This window comes from Larus michahellis, chromosome 6 (assembly GCF_964199755.1).
Source record: "Larus michahellis chromosome 6, bLarMic1.1, whole genome shotgun sequence".
NCBI classification, from domain to species: Eukaryota; Metazoa; Chordata; class Aves; order Charadriiformes; family Laridae; genus Larus; species Larus michahellis.
This window is the reverse complement of record NC_133901.1, coordinates 9,314,459-9,328,624: the sequence shown is the minus strand read 5'-3', so window position 1 is coordinate 9,328,624 and position 14,166 is coordinate 9,314,459. Positions and strand designations below refer to the sequence as shown.

Sequence of the window (14,166 nt, the reverse complement as noted above, 5' to 3'; positions counted from 1 at the left end):
GTAGGAATTCCTTTGGGCATATGGAAAATGCTTTGGGGGTGTAGGAGTTCCTTTGGGCATATGGGAAATGCTTTGGGGGTGCAGGAATTACTTCGGGCATATAGGAGTTGCTTTGGGCAGGCTGGAAATCGCCTTTGGGACGGTCTCAGCCCTGCTGTGCTCATGGCCCCTCATCCGCAGCATCACACATCTGCCACAGGTTGAGGTGGAGAGACCCAGGCTGTGCCGGCTCCCATGCTGGGGACCACGGGGACAGAGCAGGTGGCCCTTGCAGCATGGCTCATGGGATGCGACAAAGAAGGCTGAGTCTCACAGCAAGCTGGTTTTATGACACGCCTCAAAGGGGCCACATGCAAAATAACCAGCGATGAAAAGGAGAGAGGGGCAGAATGTAAAATTAATTCAATTGAAACGGGGCTATATACTGAAAACTCCCCATTCTCACATCTTTTCCCGATTTATTTTTATTGCTTCGCTGTGAACTCCAGTGGGTTTCACGGGCAGCTGGCAGCACAGAGATGGTTGGTGCAGAGGCTGAGCACATAAAATCATCTAGGTCGGAAGGGACCTTTAAGACCATCAAGTCCATCCATTAACGTAATGCTACCACAACCACCACGTCCCTCAGCACCACATCCACATGTCTTTTAAATACCTCTGGGGATGGCGATTCCACCACTTCCCTGGGTAGCCTGTTCCAATGTTTGCTAAACCTTTCAGTGAAGCGACTTTTTCCAATATCCACCCTAACCCTCCCCTGGCGCAACTTGAGCCCGTTTCCTCTTATTGTATCGCTTGTTACTTGGGAGAAGAGACCAACCCCCCTCCCACTACACCCTCCTTTCAGGTGGTTATAGAGAGCAAGAAGGTCTCCCCTCAGCTTCCTTTTCTCCAGGCTGAACACCCTCAGCTCCCTCAGCCGCTCCTCATAATACTTGTGCTCTAAACAGGCCTCGGCTTTGACACAGGATTGGCCCCGGTGGGAGGCTCCTTTGGCCCAACAGCTCCAATGAAACAAAGGCCCTGCAGTGCATCAGGTTGGCATTTGTGGTGCTTTTGCTGTTTCCCTCCCCCTGCGGAGCAGACAATGCAGCCCCTCCGTTTCCTGGTTATCCATGTCAGCCCGGGCCGGCTGGCCACGCCGGGACTGGGGGCTCTGAGTCACCGCAGGCCCTCGGCCCCCTCAGGCTCCGCCGCCTTTGCGCGGGCCCGGGCCCAGGGCGTCCGCGCGCCGCCGGCCACGTGAGGCGCAGGCGCAGGGCTGCGCGCCGTTGCCGTGGTTACGAAGGAAGCCGCGGTAAGAAAATGGCCGCCCCGGCTGCTTTCCCTCACCCCGCTTCCCTCCGGCTGCCCCGGCCCGGGGGTTCCGCTCTGTCGCCTCCCGGGGCGGGTCGTCCTTTCATTCCCCTACCCTTACCCTCGCCCCCACCGCGGCCTGCGCGGCGCCATCGCTCCCCGGTCCCTGAGCAGGCGGCACGGGCGTGGGAAGGCCTGGGCTGCCTGTAGCGTGTTGCACGTGGTTTCATTTCCACGCGTGGGCCAGAGGAATCGTGCGGCCCCGTTGCTGACGACAGGTTCTGACCCTCCCTGTGACTTCTGGCAGCTTCCCTGACCCCACCGTGGAGTTTTGGGAGGCCATGGAGCGGTACATCCCCATTCATGCGCTGCCCGAGGAGATTCAGAAGGTATGGAACTGTGGAAGTACAAAAACACAAACCATTTGGAGAACAGGTACTACAGCAATTTAGGGGTGTTTTCCTAATACATTGAAAACTGGTACATTATCTGGCACATTTTGGTCCTGGTTTTAGATTGGGTGTCTTCTAGATTTTGCCATTATATATGAAGTGTAATTACATGCTAGTGCTATAGGAACACTGTAGAAGAACATAGTCATTCTGTAACGGTGTTGTCACTGCCAGGTGAGTTTCAAATTTTACCCTGTATGGCATGCTTTGTTGCCACAAGTTTGGAATGACTGCAGAACATAACATGTAATTGTTCCAAAGGAGTGTCAATACAAATAGGAACAGAACATTCCTCTTCATCTTTTCTTGTATCTTCTGTTTGTGTGTGAGGCCATTCTTTTGTTTGGGAGACAGATTATTACCAATGTAACAATGCTGCTATTTATATGGGGTAACTTATGAGGACGCTCTTTATATGCAGTGGTGAACACAAGTGGAACACGAATCACTTTTTGTAACACCATGAAGTTTTTACTTCGGCAATAAAACAGCTTGCTGTCCTCATTTTTTGGTATGCATCTAATAATCAACAAGTAATTTAAAAGTTTTATGTACTCGGGCTAGTACAGCCTGCAGAAATTCTCCCTGGAATAGTCCAGGAAGCTGTTGATGCAATTTCTGAGCCATCAACAATGATTTCTGAGAGGGTGGGTAAGATAGCCAAAAGAAGGGATAAGGAATACTTGCCCTTAAAGAAGAGGAGAGGAAAAACCTTGGAAATTTACAGACTCATTAGCAGCTGTTTTGGTAGCAGGAAAGATACCAGATATGTTTGCTTATTTATAAATTAGTTTGCAAGCATCAACAGGATAAGGTGGTTAGCAAAAATCAGTGCAAGTTTCTCAGAAAGAACAGTTGGGCCAATTTGTTGGATGAAGTACAATCAGGGAATTGTTCTGGATCTTGGACTGCTCAATATTTCCATTAATGACTTAAGGCTGTAGGTTGGTGGCACTTCAGCTGCCTGTCTTTCATTTGGATCAGTTTCTGATCTAGTTCCTGATGTGTGTGCTACGCGTATGATAGCACGAGGAGGAAGCAGGTGCGAGTGCAGGCACACATGGAACAGAAAGGGGGTGATGATTTTTTCTTTCAGTAGGGGTGTCACTATTTGCTGTTTTTTCACTGAGTGAGGATCTTGGATTATAATAAGGAATACACTGATACCAGTCTGGGAGGGGTTGTGAGCACTCTGGCAATAGCATTGAACTTCATATTTTTAGAAAGAATAAGGCATATTTAAAAGGGTGAGTCCAGTGCATCAATACAGAATACATAGTAACCAATGAAGCTTCCTTGTTTCTTGCCAGACCTAACACTGAGGACTATAATCAGATCATAAGCAGAATAATATTAACAAAGTGATGTTACAAAGAATGCAGGTAATATGTATTACTATAGGAAATGTACGTAAAACTTGGGCCGTCATTATTCCTCTGTTCACGACCATTGAGGTATCAGCTCTGAGCTGCAGGCTTTAAGAAAAATAACACAACTGATGGGAATCTAGAAAAGAGCGAAAATAAAGATCTTAAAAATTCTGTTGTTCTGGGAAAGGGTAATAGAACTGGGTTTACTTATTCTAGAAAGTATGTGAGGGCACAGTAAAAGAATTCACATGTGTAGGAAGATGGTGGTTGTCCTTCATCTCCAGCTGCAAATTAATCTTATCCTCATCTTTCTGGAGTTGAATGTTATGGAACCCTAACATCTAGAGTTAGGGGTAGTTGAGCACTGGAATGGCTCACCCAGGGGAGTTATGGAATTCCTCCCGTGATACTGTGGGGGATGAGTAAGGCAAACTTTTTCTTTGGAGTGGAGGACTGGGCAGGCACTCTCTTCAGATCCCTTTCACTTCTGTGGTATGCATTTAACCAAAAGATCTGTATGCAGAAGGCACAGTATTTCTAGATATGTGCATGAATAGGCATATATTCCTGTCCCATCCTACCCTGTCACCTCAATGTGAGATATGTGAGCTATAAGGCAACGACAGCCCAAGATTTTGGGATCAGTTAAGAGTCGGAGTTTGACATATCCATTGCTGCTGCTCGTCTCTTCACTCAGCTGGCTTGCGTTGTAGTTGCAGTATAGTTACAAGATACAGAACTTGATTACAAGTCATGCTCACAATTTCCTGTCCTTGTATTTTCTACCTTTTATGTACACATGTTGCTATTCCCTTCACGTTCCCTACTTCTTGGATTTTATAGCATCTCTTTTGGAGTCTTTCTTTTAGATTGCTCCTAACATAAGCAGAACTTGTGCCAGCTGTAGATCACACAGCCAAACTGAGCACATGCTCCCAACATGCAGCTTGCAGGCAGGAGGAACATGTGTATCTGGAGGGAGTATGTTAAGCATTGTGATTTCAGCTGCAGAATGACGAATATTCACTGCTAGGTGCTGTTTTGAGTTGGCTTGCTGGAGGTTGAGTTGTACTGCTAACAAACTATCTAGCAGCCGTCTCAAAAGAAAGGATGCAGATCAGAGCTGTTGTCATTCCTCTTCTCTGTGCTCCTAGCAGATGAAGCTTCACAAGCTGTTTATCAATACTTGGAGCAGTGACATCGCTGCTTCCAAAATTGCAGTCTTCTAGAGGATGGTATGGAAAGGGAAAGAAGCACCTTGTATCAGCCTGGAACAGCCTGTTCTGCAGCCGGTTCTACTGCCAAAGTCTGCCAGAGAGTAAGACCTGTTAGAGTAAAGCCATGGATGTCAGGGCAGAAGTTGATATAAATTGACCATTTGCAGACTGGGTCCAGTAGGTGTTGCCCACTATGTTTATTAAAACTTCCTTTAAAATTTAATCTAGAGGGGAAAGAAATTTCTTGGCATTTTGTTAATGAAATGATAGATAGGAAGAGACTTAGATTCTTCAGGTGGTGATCAATTTAGAAAAGTCATGGAAGCATTTTACATGGCCCTGTTTCTTTTTGTCTCTCGTTCCTTCTACTGCCCTCATGCTTCTTTCACACAATATGCATTGCAAAATGGATGCTAAATGAAAAAAAATAAATCAACAGGTAAATAAATATCTACATCAGTTATTAAAGCTTATAGTATTCTTTTGTATTTACATTGCATACCTCTTAGAAACTAATTATTAGGAAAGATCTAAATCATGGTTTGTTTCTAAAAAGGATTTAAGAGCCCCAGAGTTATGACTTTGCCTGTTAGCAGTTTGGGTACCACACTGAGCAACATCTGACAATGTTAGAAGTCAGCAGGAGTAGGTTTCGAAGTTTTGAAGGAAGCTATGCCATGTGGTGTGGTGGGGATGGCAAATGTGGAGAACACCTGCTGCTGTTTTGGCAGCAGACACAGGAGAATCGGTAACTTCCCAGGAGGGAAATAACGAGGTCAGTCAATGGCAAAGTCCAAGCTACATCGTATGCTCTTCTGTGACAGTTTTTGGGGACCGTATTCTCTACCTCTTAGCTTTATTTTAGGGACACTTGTTTACTTCTGGGAGGTCATGCTTGCAGATTTGGTGTGCCAGATAGCAGGTGTTTTAGGTAATTGAATAAGTTGGTTCATCTACCTCAGTAGAACACTACATTTTCTTTAACTGTATTGTCACAGGACTGTAGGAAGAACCTTGCAGAGATTGCTGTCTTATAATGCCTATTTTTTAATGTATTTATATGTCTTAACACTTATGCCATCAAGCTCAGTCTGAGTGGCATCATAGAGCACTGGATGGTAAAAAAGGAGTTGTGTTTCCTTTACTCCACTGTTATGGATGTGTATTTTTAGGGAGTTCTCTTTGTTGTTTGGGGTCAGTTAGTTTTGTTGGCCTTTTTCCTCAAGAGAGAAGACGACTATTATATTGCACCTAGACAGTTATCTGTTTCTAGTGCTGGACAAATCTTTTACATGCTTGTGAACTTCTTAAAGTGCTGTTTGTTTCAGCATTGCTGTTGTCTGTTCAGTGTAAGTAGATGGGGAGATGCAGTCTTGCCCTAAAGATCTTAGTGCAGTAGGAAACAAAACAGCAGTGAAATGACCTTGAGCCATCAAAGTACCAAGCAAAAAGTTATATTTAATTTTATATTTTATTTGGCAAATAAATAACCTTTGCTTAACATAAATAATAAAATTAATTGAGCACAAGATGCCCTTACAGATTAGTAGTTCTCTCACCCTAGGAGCTTAAGAAACGATCAGGGCAGGAACTTTGAAGCTGTGTTATACATCAGTACAGAACGTTCCATGGTATCCGACTACCCACAAAACATCATGTACGTTACTAGTAGCACATGGTTACTTATTAGATTTGTCATGTGTGCTATAGATTTGGCATATTATGGTATCTTTATGAGCACATTATGTTATCTTTAATTTTTCTTGCATCTTTGAACCTTGGGTTATTTTTTTTTTTTAATAGATTCTTACATAGTTCCAGTTAGCTACAGAATGTCTGTCCCGTCCACCAAGACTAGCATCATAGAAGTGAACAATATAGCTATGTATTAGTACTTGGCAATATCGATATGGATTCAGAAGCAGCAGCATTTCCGTCAGTGCCCTTCAGATGAACATGGTAACATTTACATGCAGAACGGCAGGAGGTCTTTTTAGAGTCCTGTTGTCATGTACCTTAGGAATGCTTCCTAAGATGATGTTCATGAGTTGCCCTTATGCCCACTGAGATTTTCAGTATTTGGCTATAGAATTTTTAAATTATAGAATTTTAAACTTTTAGATTTTGTTGGGATGACAAGCTCCATCTATGTGAATGTTCTGATGGCTGTAATGAGCATTGGAAATGTTAGAAAATATCTGCTTACTTTTGGTATAGAGCCCACATGTTACAGCCTAAAGAGGTGGAAAGCTCTCAACAGTGAACTGGTTAGCCACGGACCCATAGTTGATTTGGCAAAACCAGCTCGCAGATAGCAAATGCAACCTGCTTTGTGTTACTACTGGTATTGTGGTATCAGAGGATTTGTGAGAGCAGATTTTCTGAACTTGAATAATGATCTTTTCCTAATGTGAGAATTCTGGAGTCACTGGTCACCACCTAGGGCAGTAAAGCATTTTTCTCTCTTGCTATACTCACAAGGCTAGGGCTGTATTCACTATATTCAAGGTTTTGTACCCTTTTGGCAACCAGCATCCAAGTATGTTGCTAGGAATTGGAGGGATTGCAGTCTCTCTTGCATCAGAAGCAGTTGGGTTGTAGTTGGGAGGGGCTTCCCAACAGTTGCGACTACAGATGCAAAAAGTCAGGGTTGTCAGGCAAAGATACGGTTAACAATGGGCTAAATTATCTTTTGTCTGCGCAGGCATCGTTTTGTTGCAATGTACTGTGGATCAGTTTGGAAGAACTCTCTGCTCCACATTGTTCTGGAGAGTGCCGTAACACGTCCTGACAGAGCTCAGGAGTAGCAGGATGGTCTGCGTGGCCTGTTGGACGTGTGTTAGATATTTGTGGGGCTTGTGTGAGGGTGTGCAGTTACTAGCAGTGCTGCATAGTCTTTTATGATTCATTAGTCTGCTTTACTCACAGGCAGGAAAAAATTAAAGCTACCTGAAATCTGAGTATTATTTCCTGTCGTGACAAACTGATTATTTCAGGGTATGTTTTGAATGAAACTTTTGAGAGCAGGACATTATGTTTTTACTACATGCCTATTTCTACACTATTCATATGTATTCAAAGCAAGTACTGTGATTTTTATGTTGCCACAGTTATTTTATGGAAGTTGAGCAAATAATTATGTGTGCAGCATGGTTTAGCATTACAATTTGTATTACTTTCTGAGTAGATACTGACTGAAATCTTGACTCGCAATAAACTTTTTTAAAGTGAAGTTTCTACTGACACTCTTAAAAATCACTCTTTGAATAATAAAAAAAGATCAATTTCAATCAAATAACTCTTCAGTTTTGCATATACAGCAGAAGACTCCACTTTCTTCCTAGCAAATCAATTGTGTAGTTTGAGTAATGATTTCTTTTTGCGTAGGAGGGATTAGCTACTTTGTCAGGAGAGGGGCAAATGGCATGAGAGAAATGAAAGTAGTATGGCAAGGAAAGTAGATAAGGTAGAGGCAGAATAAACGAATCGATATACAGAAAAAATGTAAGAGCACCTAGCTGCAGCATAATGATTTTTTAAATTATTTTCTTGAGTTTTCTGTATTGTTCTGCTACAAGTGTAATTCGGACAAACACAGTTGTTTGAGGTTTTTTTTCTGTTACTGGGCCAGTCCTTGCTAAAGGAGTCTCAGTCCTGACATAAAACTGGGGAGGGAGCAAGAGCTGTTACAACTGCGTTATGTGCCTCAGGAGCAGCGGGTGATGCAGGAGGATGGCGAGTGCTGCAGTTCCCTTAGGCTCTCCTTCCCCTGCACTGTAAAATTAATGTACAAGGAATACATCTGTGCTCATGGCTCTATCTTTTTATTTCAGCAATGCACAGAAACATATTCATAGCTTTTTAAAAGAATCTCATTAATTGAGGACTTAGGTCCTGGCTTTTAAGAGTCATGGCTATTTATTAGCTGCTTGTCATGGACTGTTTCTGGCATAAGTGATCCATATGCTGGATGTTGTAATACCAAGGTGCTGCTAAGTGAGAAAGCAGACTATTTTTCTTTTAACTAGAATTTAGCTCTCTCTCGTGGTAATTTTTGTGGGTGGAATCTGAAATATCAGAGGAGAAGAATAGCAGTGCACAAGCTGACGCTCCCGGTAGTTATTTGGTCAAGTAGAAATGATATCAATTCCTGCCTTGTCATTCAAAAGGCTAAAAATGGTCCAGACCACCAAAGTATTTTTTCTTTCTTTTCTCTTTTTGTCTTTATAACTCAGTACCGTAAGCATCCATAGAGCATGAGTCAGACAAATGTAATTTGAGTGACTATCCATCTTGGCTCAGTTCTCCACTTGCCCTTCGTAGCTAAAGAAATCTATGTAACCATGGAATAATATTAGTTCTTCCAAAACCGAATGCAGATCTGAGTAGAAACTACTCCCACAGATGCTGTAGTGGAACAGACGCTGTAGTGGAACAGCTGCTGCAATATCACAGCTAGAAATGCTACCTTGTGATATGGTTCATCCTGGACATAGCTTGTGTCCGTCCTTTATAGCACCTGGTGTAATGTGTATCACAGCTGTATCTCAAAATCTTATGGATCAAATACCTTCCTAGTTCAAGCACTTTGTCCTAGTGAGTTTGTTTTTCTTATGTTGTTATTGTGCATGCAGTATTGTTGTGCTAACTCACATAACAGTTGTTTTTTGGTTTGGTTGTTTTTTTTTCTTAGTACCCCTCGGTTACCCTTTCAAGTTCTGTTTGCCCTGAGTTTCCTTCTCCAGGCTGACCAAAACCACAGTACTAAAATTACCTGCTGTTTGGTTTTTTTATTCCTAATTGATTTTTTCTATTCACTGCTAAGGACATACAGAGTCTCTTTTCTAGTTAGAGCTCTGATAGTTTCAGTTTCTATTCCTTCCAAACTCTGATTTCCCTCTGATATTTTTTTTTCTGCTTTGCACTTGAGACGATGACGAGTCTTTTGATCAAATATAAATAGTGAAATAGGGAATCTGAAAGCATAAGTCATTGTGTATGTAATACACATTCTTAGAGGTTACTCAGTGATAATATTATTCCAGAAAAGGTAGCTTTGGAAGCATAAGAACTAATGAAAATTTGTTTCCTACAGACTTTTGTGTAATGGTTGACCAACTTTGGTATCTAAGATACCAAGTGTAATGGAATCTCTTTTCCTGGACAGACCATTTATAAGGCTCTCTCCTATATGGATTATCTGATAAGGACTGCGCTCACACGCCAGTTTTCTTCAGCAGGGAACTTACGAAGTCTTTATTGCCTACCTGGTTGTCTAAAACTTTTAGAAACTTAAATATTTCTGTCTTCAGTGTCAGAATTAGTTATAAATGAGGAAATATTCTGGTTCACAAATTATTGAAGGGTGACAAGAGAGAAATACACACATAGATGAAGTAGTTTTATTTCTCTTGGAAACTGTGCGAAACCCAAAACTATTTTGTTTGTAAGTAGTCTTCAAAGCTATAAAATCCCTTCTGGCTCTGTCCTTTAAATTGGTGTAGCCCTAAGGTAGCTTTGTCATTATTTTGGCTGAATGAAATCAGCATGTACAGCTTCACAGTATTTCTCTGTACCCGTCTGTGCGAAGCTTCAGTAGCTTCTGAAAAATGTCCAAGCAGCCCAGGAATTTCAGGAGATATTTTAAGTATCAGTGAGGAGAACTCGGGTTGTGATGTTGCCAATATAACAGTGAGGGGGGGAAGGAAAAAAAAAAGGGGGGGGGAGAAAGTCCTGCTTGCTATTTGACCGCTATGGGGATGAGAGAGGAACTGGATTTAGGATGAGAATTCAGGTTAGTACGCCCCTTGCATTGCCCAGTTCAGGCCTTGCTCTTTTAAGCTATTCACTTTCAACTGGTTCCTGTTAATTTTCTAGGCATATTGGGCATACATGTGCTGGATTTAAATTCGTTAGCTTGCTTATTGGTGTTATTCTACTGCAGCATAGGCTTTAGTTTAGGCTAGCTTGCCTGTTGAGCATTACTCAAGCCATGCCAAATTCATTACTGGTATTAAGAAACTGCTACTTACCCTACACACAGATATTTTAAAACTAGTTGTCCTGCTTTGAGGTTTCGGTGGCTAGTCCATCCCAAACCTCGACACTAGTTTGTGTCTATATACAGCATATTGCAGTGATTACAGGATAATTGTGCATGTACAGAAGCAAGGTCCCGATTAAAAGACAGAACTTTCTTTCCTTACTGCAGTAATATGAAGCCATCAGGCTTTCCTGTGATTTTTGACTATGTAGAAAATACTTTAAAAATCCAACCTGATCTGAAGTCCTTTCAAGTTTTTACTTCACCTGAGGAATGAACATGAAGAAGAATTTCCTTCTGGGATAGAACTATTTCCCACTATGTCCAGGCAGATGATATTTATTGTTCTATGACTTTATTTTTAAGTTCAGTAACAAAATTGAATTTGAAAATGAAAACGTTTTAGTACTTGCATAAAACATTTTCAGTTCAGGACTCCAATTGTTTTATTTTGTTTTCAATCCTAGTACCCAGTGAAATTTCTGTAACTGTTTATTTGAAAGACAGCAGTGGCGGTGCTGCAAGAGAGCACGATGTTCTTTTGGGGATAAGAGCCCCCCTCCTGTGCTCCTTATAACAGCTCATTTTGTCCTTTTTCAATATAGTAATTTTAGTGCTTTGGAACTTTATGGTAGTTATCCTGAATAACAGTTTCATATTTCCAAGCACAGTTTGAAGCTGCCAGGAAAAATAAACTTGCATTTTCAGCTCATTCAGAGTAACTGTAACTAGGGGTATTTCATACTGGGGGAAAACTAAGAAATTGGAAAATAAAGCCTGGCCCGGTATTTCCAGGGCATCCTGAAGTATCGTTTTTATGAAGCTATATTTAAAGTGCTAAAGATTTTTAAATCATGGGATAATGAGTCTTTAGTTTATAATTTTTGAAAGCTGTTTTCTTTCATCTAAGTATTATTTATTTCAATTTATCCCCATATCTCAAAATGTCTTTTTTTTTTCTTTTTCTGTAACACAAGGGATTCAACATTATTTGAACTGTTAGCAGTTTTCCAGCTTTCTGATTTTTCATCAGTTGTCGTGTTAAATCCCTTGTAACAGTTGATAATTGCAAGAAAGGTTAAAGTGTGTTTTAAACTCTCAGTACACAAACACACGCTGCTCTTCCAGCTGCAGCCCACTTTCCGTCTTTCCCGTCTTCAAGCTTACTGATACCTTTTTATATTGGTTGCTCTGAGGTTGTCTCTTTAGCTGTATTATGAGCGTTCACTGATCTAGTCATAATTCTAACCATCTCCTCTCAAATGCATTTATGCTGTGACCCAAGATCAGGGTCAAACCTGTCATGTTCAGGGGTAGGGGATCAGTGCCGGTAAGCAGATGCTTACGTGTCCCCTACTGAAGTGTCAGACCTGCTTGAGTTGGTCTGGCAGGTTTATTTACTCAATATCCACTTGTGCAGGTTCAATTCTGCATCACTCGTAAACTGAGCATTTTTTTATGGAAGTGAAAATGATTAAAATGCACAGAAATAACTGATATACTGAGTGATAGGTACGTATCAAAGTCAGAGCACATCTGTCTGTTCATATTTACGAAGCCTTGCTTACCGCAAAGCTTAATAATTTGATCACTTACAAAAGTATGTTTCTCAATTTAAGAAATGGTCTTTCAATTAGATGTGTATTACGTACTCTGTATTTTTTTTTAATCAGTGATGAATACTTCATACTTAGTAAGTGGGCTACATTTTCCACAACACTCAAGTGCCATGGACACTACATCATAATAATTAGTCCCTTAGTCATTTCAATTATTTTTGTAAAGATTGCTGGATTACATCATTCTATTTACTTTTCATCTTGCCTACTTCAATTGGATATGAGTTGTCAAAAAAACACAGTAAAATAACATTTTTCTGGCTCAGGCGATCACAAATTCATTAAGGAGATAAGTTTGTAAAACACAGCATTTTATTTTAAATTAATACATCAAATATAATTCAGAAGTACTTCAGTTTAGAATTCCAATGGGAGTTCCCACATCGTAAATTGCATAGGTGATATATCTTGTGAAGTTTCCAGTAAGTGAAAGTACTGCTATAGCTTGATTTCGTTTTGCTAATGTAGAATTTTGTCTTTATTATTTGTTAGAGCAATAACATAACTGGATTATCAATGCTCCAGAGCAGTAAATGGTTTAAACTATTCAGATTTATTATTTTTATTTAGTGTCATTCAGATTTTTTTGTTCAATTTGTTTCTTACAATCAATCTTACAATTTTATCTTTTTCTAGATGCCCCAGGATGAGACAGTGTGTAAATACTGTGGAGTCAGCTATTTGATACTTCATGAATTTAAGGTGATGGAAGAAAAAGTAAAAGCAATGGAAAAGGCGATTAAATTTTATGAAGGAAGCATAGAACGGGAAAAAGGACTTCAAGCAGAATTGCAGTCTCTTTACCAAGACCTTGAACACTATCGAGCTGACAGTGAATCAAAAACAGAAAGGTCAGAGCATATTATCTAGTCTGATGTTATTCTTGTGAATGTGTATTAGGTAATTTAATTCCTAAGAAGCTTAAAATACAAATAAGATTTGTCTGTCTTTTATCAGATGTAACATATATACTGTAATACTGAATTTAAATCATCTTTCATAGTATTCCCTGGAAGCAAGTTTTAGATTCCTTAATAGTTTAGAAACAGTCAATATATTTGAAGTGAAAGAAAGGCCAGAGGCGTTTCAGAGGTATTTCCCCTGCACGCACTCCCAAAAGGAAATGATCAAATATTTCATCTTATCATTTTGGAATAAAATTGTAATATTTTAAATGAAGTTGCACGGTATTGGGAGTTCCACAGTTCTGAAATTTTTACTTATCATCTCGTAGTAACGTGGTAAAGAATTACCAGCATTCTTACACTGAGAAGCTTGTGGTTCACTCCCCAAAGGGATGATACAGAATTCTAAAGCAGTTATGAAAATCTTGGGTACTGCTTGTAGCGTTGTTCCTCAGAAACAGGAGTTTGCAAATACTTCCTGGCAGGTATGTGAAGGTCCCAATTAAAGGAGGAGTTTTGTACTCTTAGGAGCTCCAGTAGTTAACAATAGATCTCACAGACACATTTGTATTTTTAGGGCACAGTGATTAGAACCTTTAAGTGTGTTCTCTTTCCGTTCATACTTGCACACTTTTGTTGTGTTCTGCTTCTTCATCACATCGTGATAACTTTAACTTCGAACAAGAAGTCATACTTCAAAAAGACTTGTCCTTTTGATGAGCCTACAGGACAGCTTTGGTTCCTAAACCCTCAGATTGGTACACCAAATATGAAAGTTCATTTTGGGGTAGACATGAGAAAACAAAGCATAAAAAGAAAGTTTCAAAGACTTTCTCCCCTCCGCCCTTCCTTTGTTCATAATTTCTAATGTTTTTCTTATTCTTTGGGTTTGCAGAAAAGGGTGCAAAGGTAGCTATAGCCAAACTAACTTTAAAATCCATGGCTGATTCACGTCCTGTGAGTGGTGTTACTGAGGCAGTCCAGACAGCAGCAGTGACTGCAGGACCTGGTGTCCACCTGTGTCAGGGTTTGTGCCACCATAATTAGAGTGCAGATTCTCAACCATGAACTTCAGGCTAGCTTGTTAGCTTTGATTTGTCCATCCTCAGCAGTTATTTATAATGTATAAAGAGCTTGGACTGAGAGGGAAATTTTTGTAGTCAATATGAATATTTTGTGATATAATTAGCATTATGAGTAGTGGTTTTTTTAGTCTTATTTTTGCTGTAGGATTTCTGGACTGCTATTTCTGGTTCCTAACTAA

The 14,166-nt window shown here is 40.6% G+C and overlaps 1 protein-coding gene across 3 annotated transcripts in view; it reads left to right on the top strand.

Annotated features, from left to right (window-relative positions):
- The first annotated feature begins 1,231 nt into the window (after positions 1-1,231).
- LEKR1 (leucine, glutamate and lysine rich 1) overlaps positions 1,232-14,166 on the top strand; it is a 62,675-nt gene continuing 49,740 nt past the window's right edge. The window contains exons 1-3 of one of the 3 annotated variants that reach the window (XM_074592006.1): positions 1,232-1,297; positions 1,604-1,685; positions 12,634-12,848. In XM_074592006.1, the coding sequence (XP_074448107.1) occupies positions 1,638-1,685; positions 12,634-12,848 (263 nt within the window). In that variant the 5' untranslated portion in view covers positions 1,232-1,297; positions 1,604-1,637. Of the gene's footprint in view, positions 1,686-12,633; positions 12,849-14,166 lie in introns of all 3 variants that reach the window. The other 2 variants (XM_074592008.1, XM_074592007.1) reach the window with 2 other exon arrangements.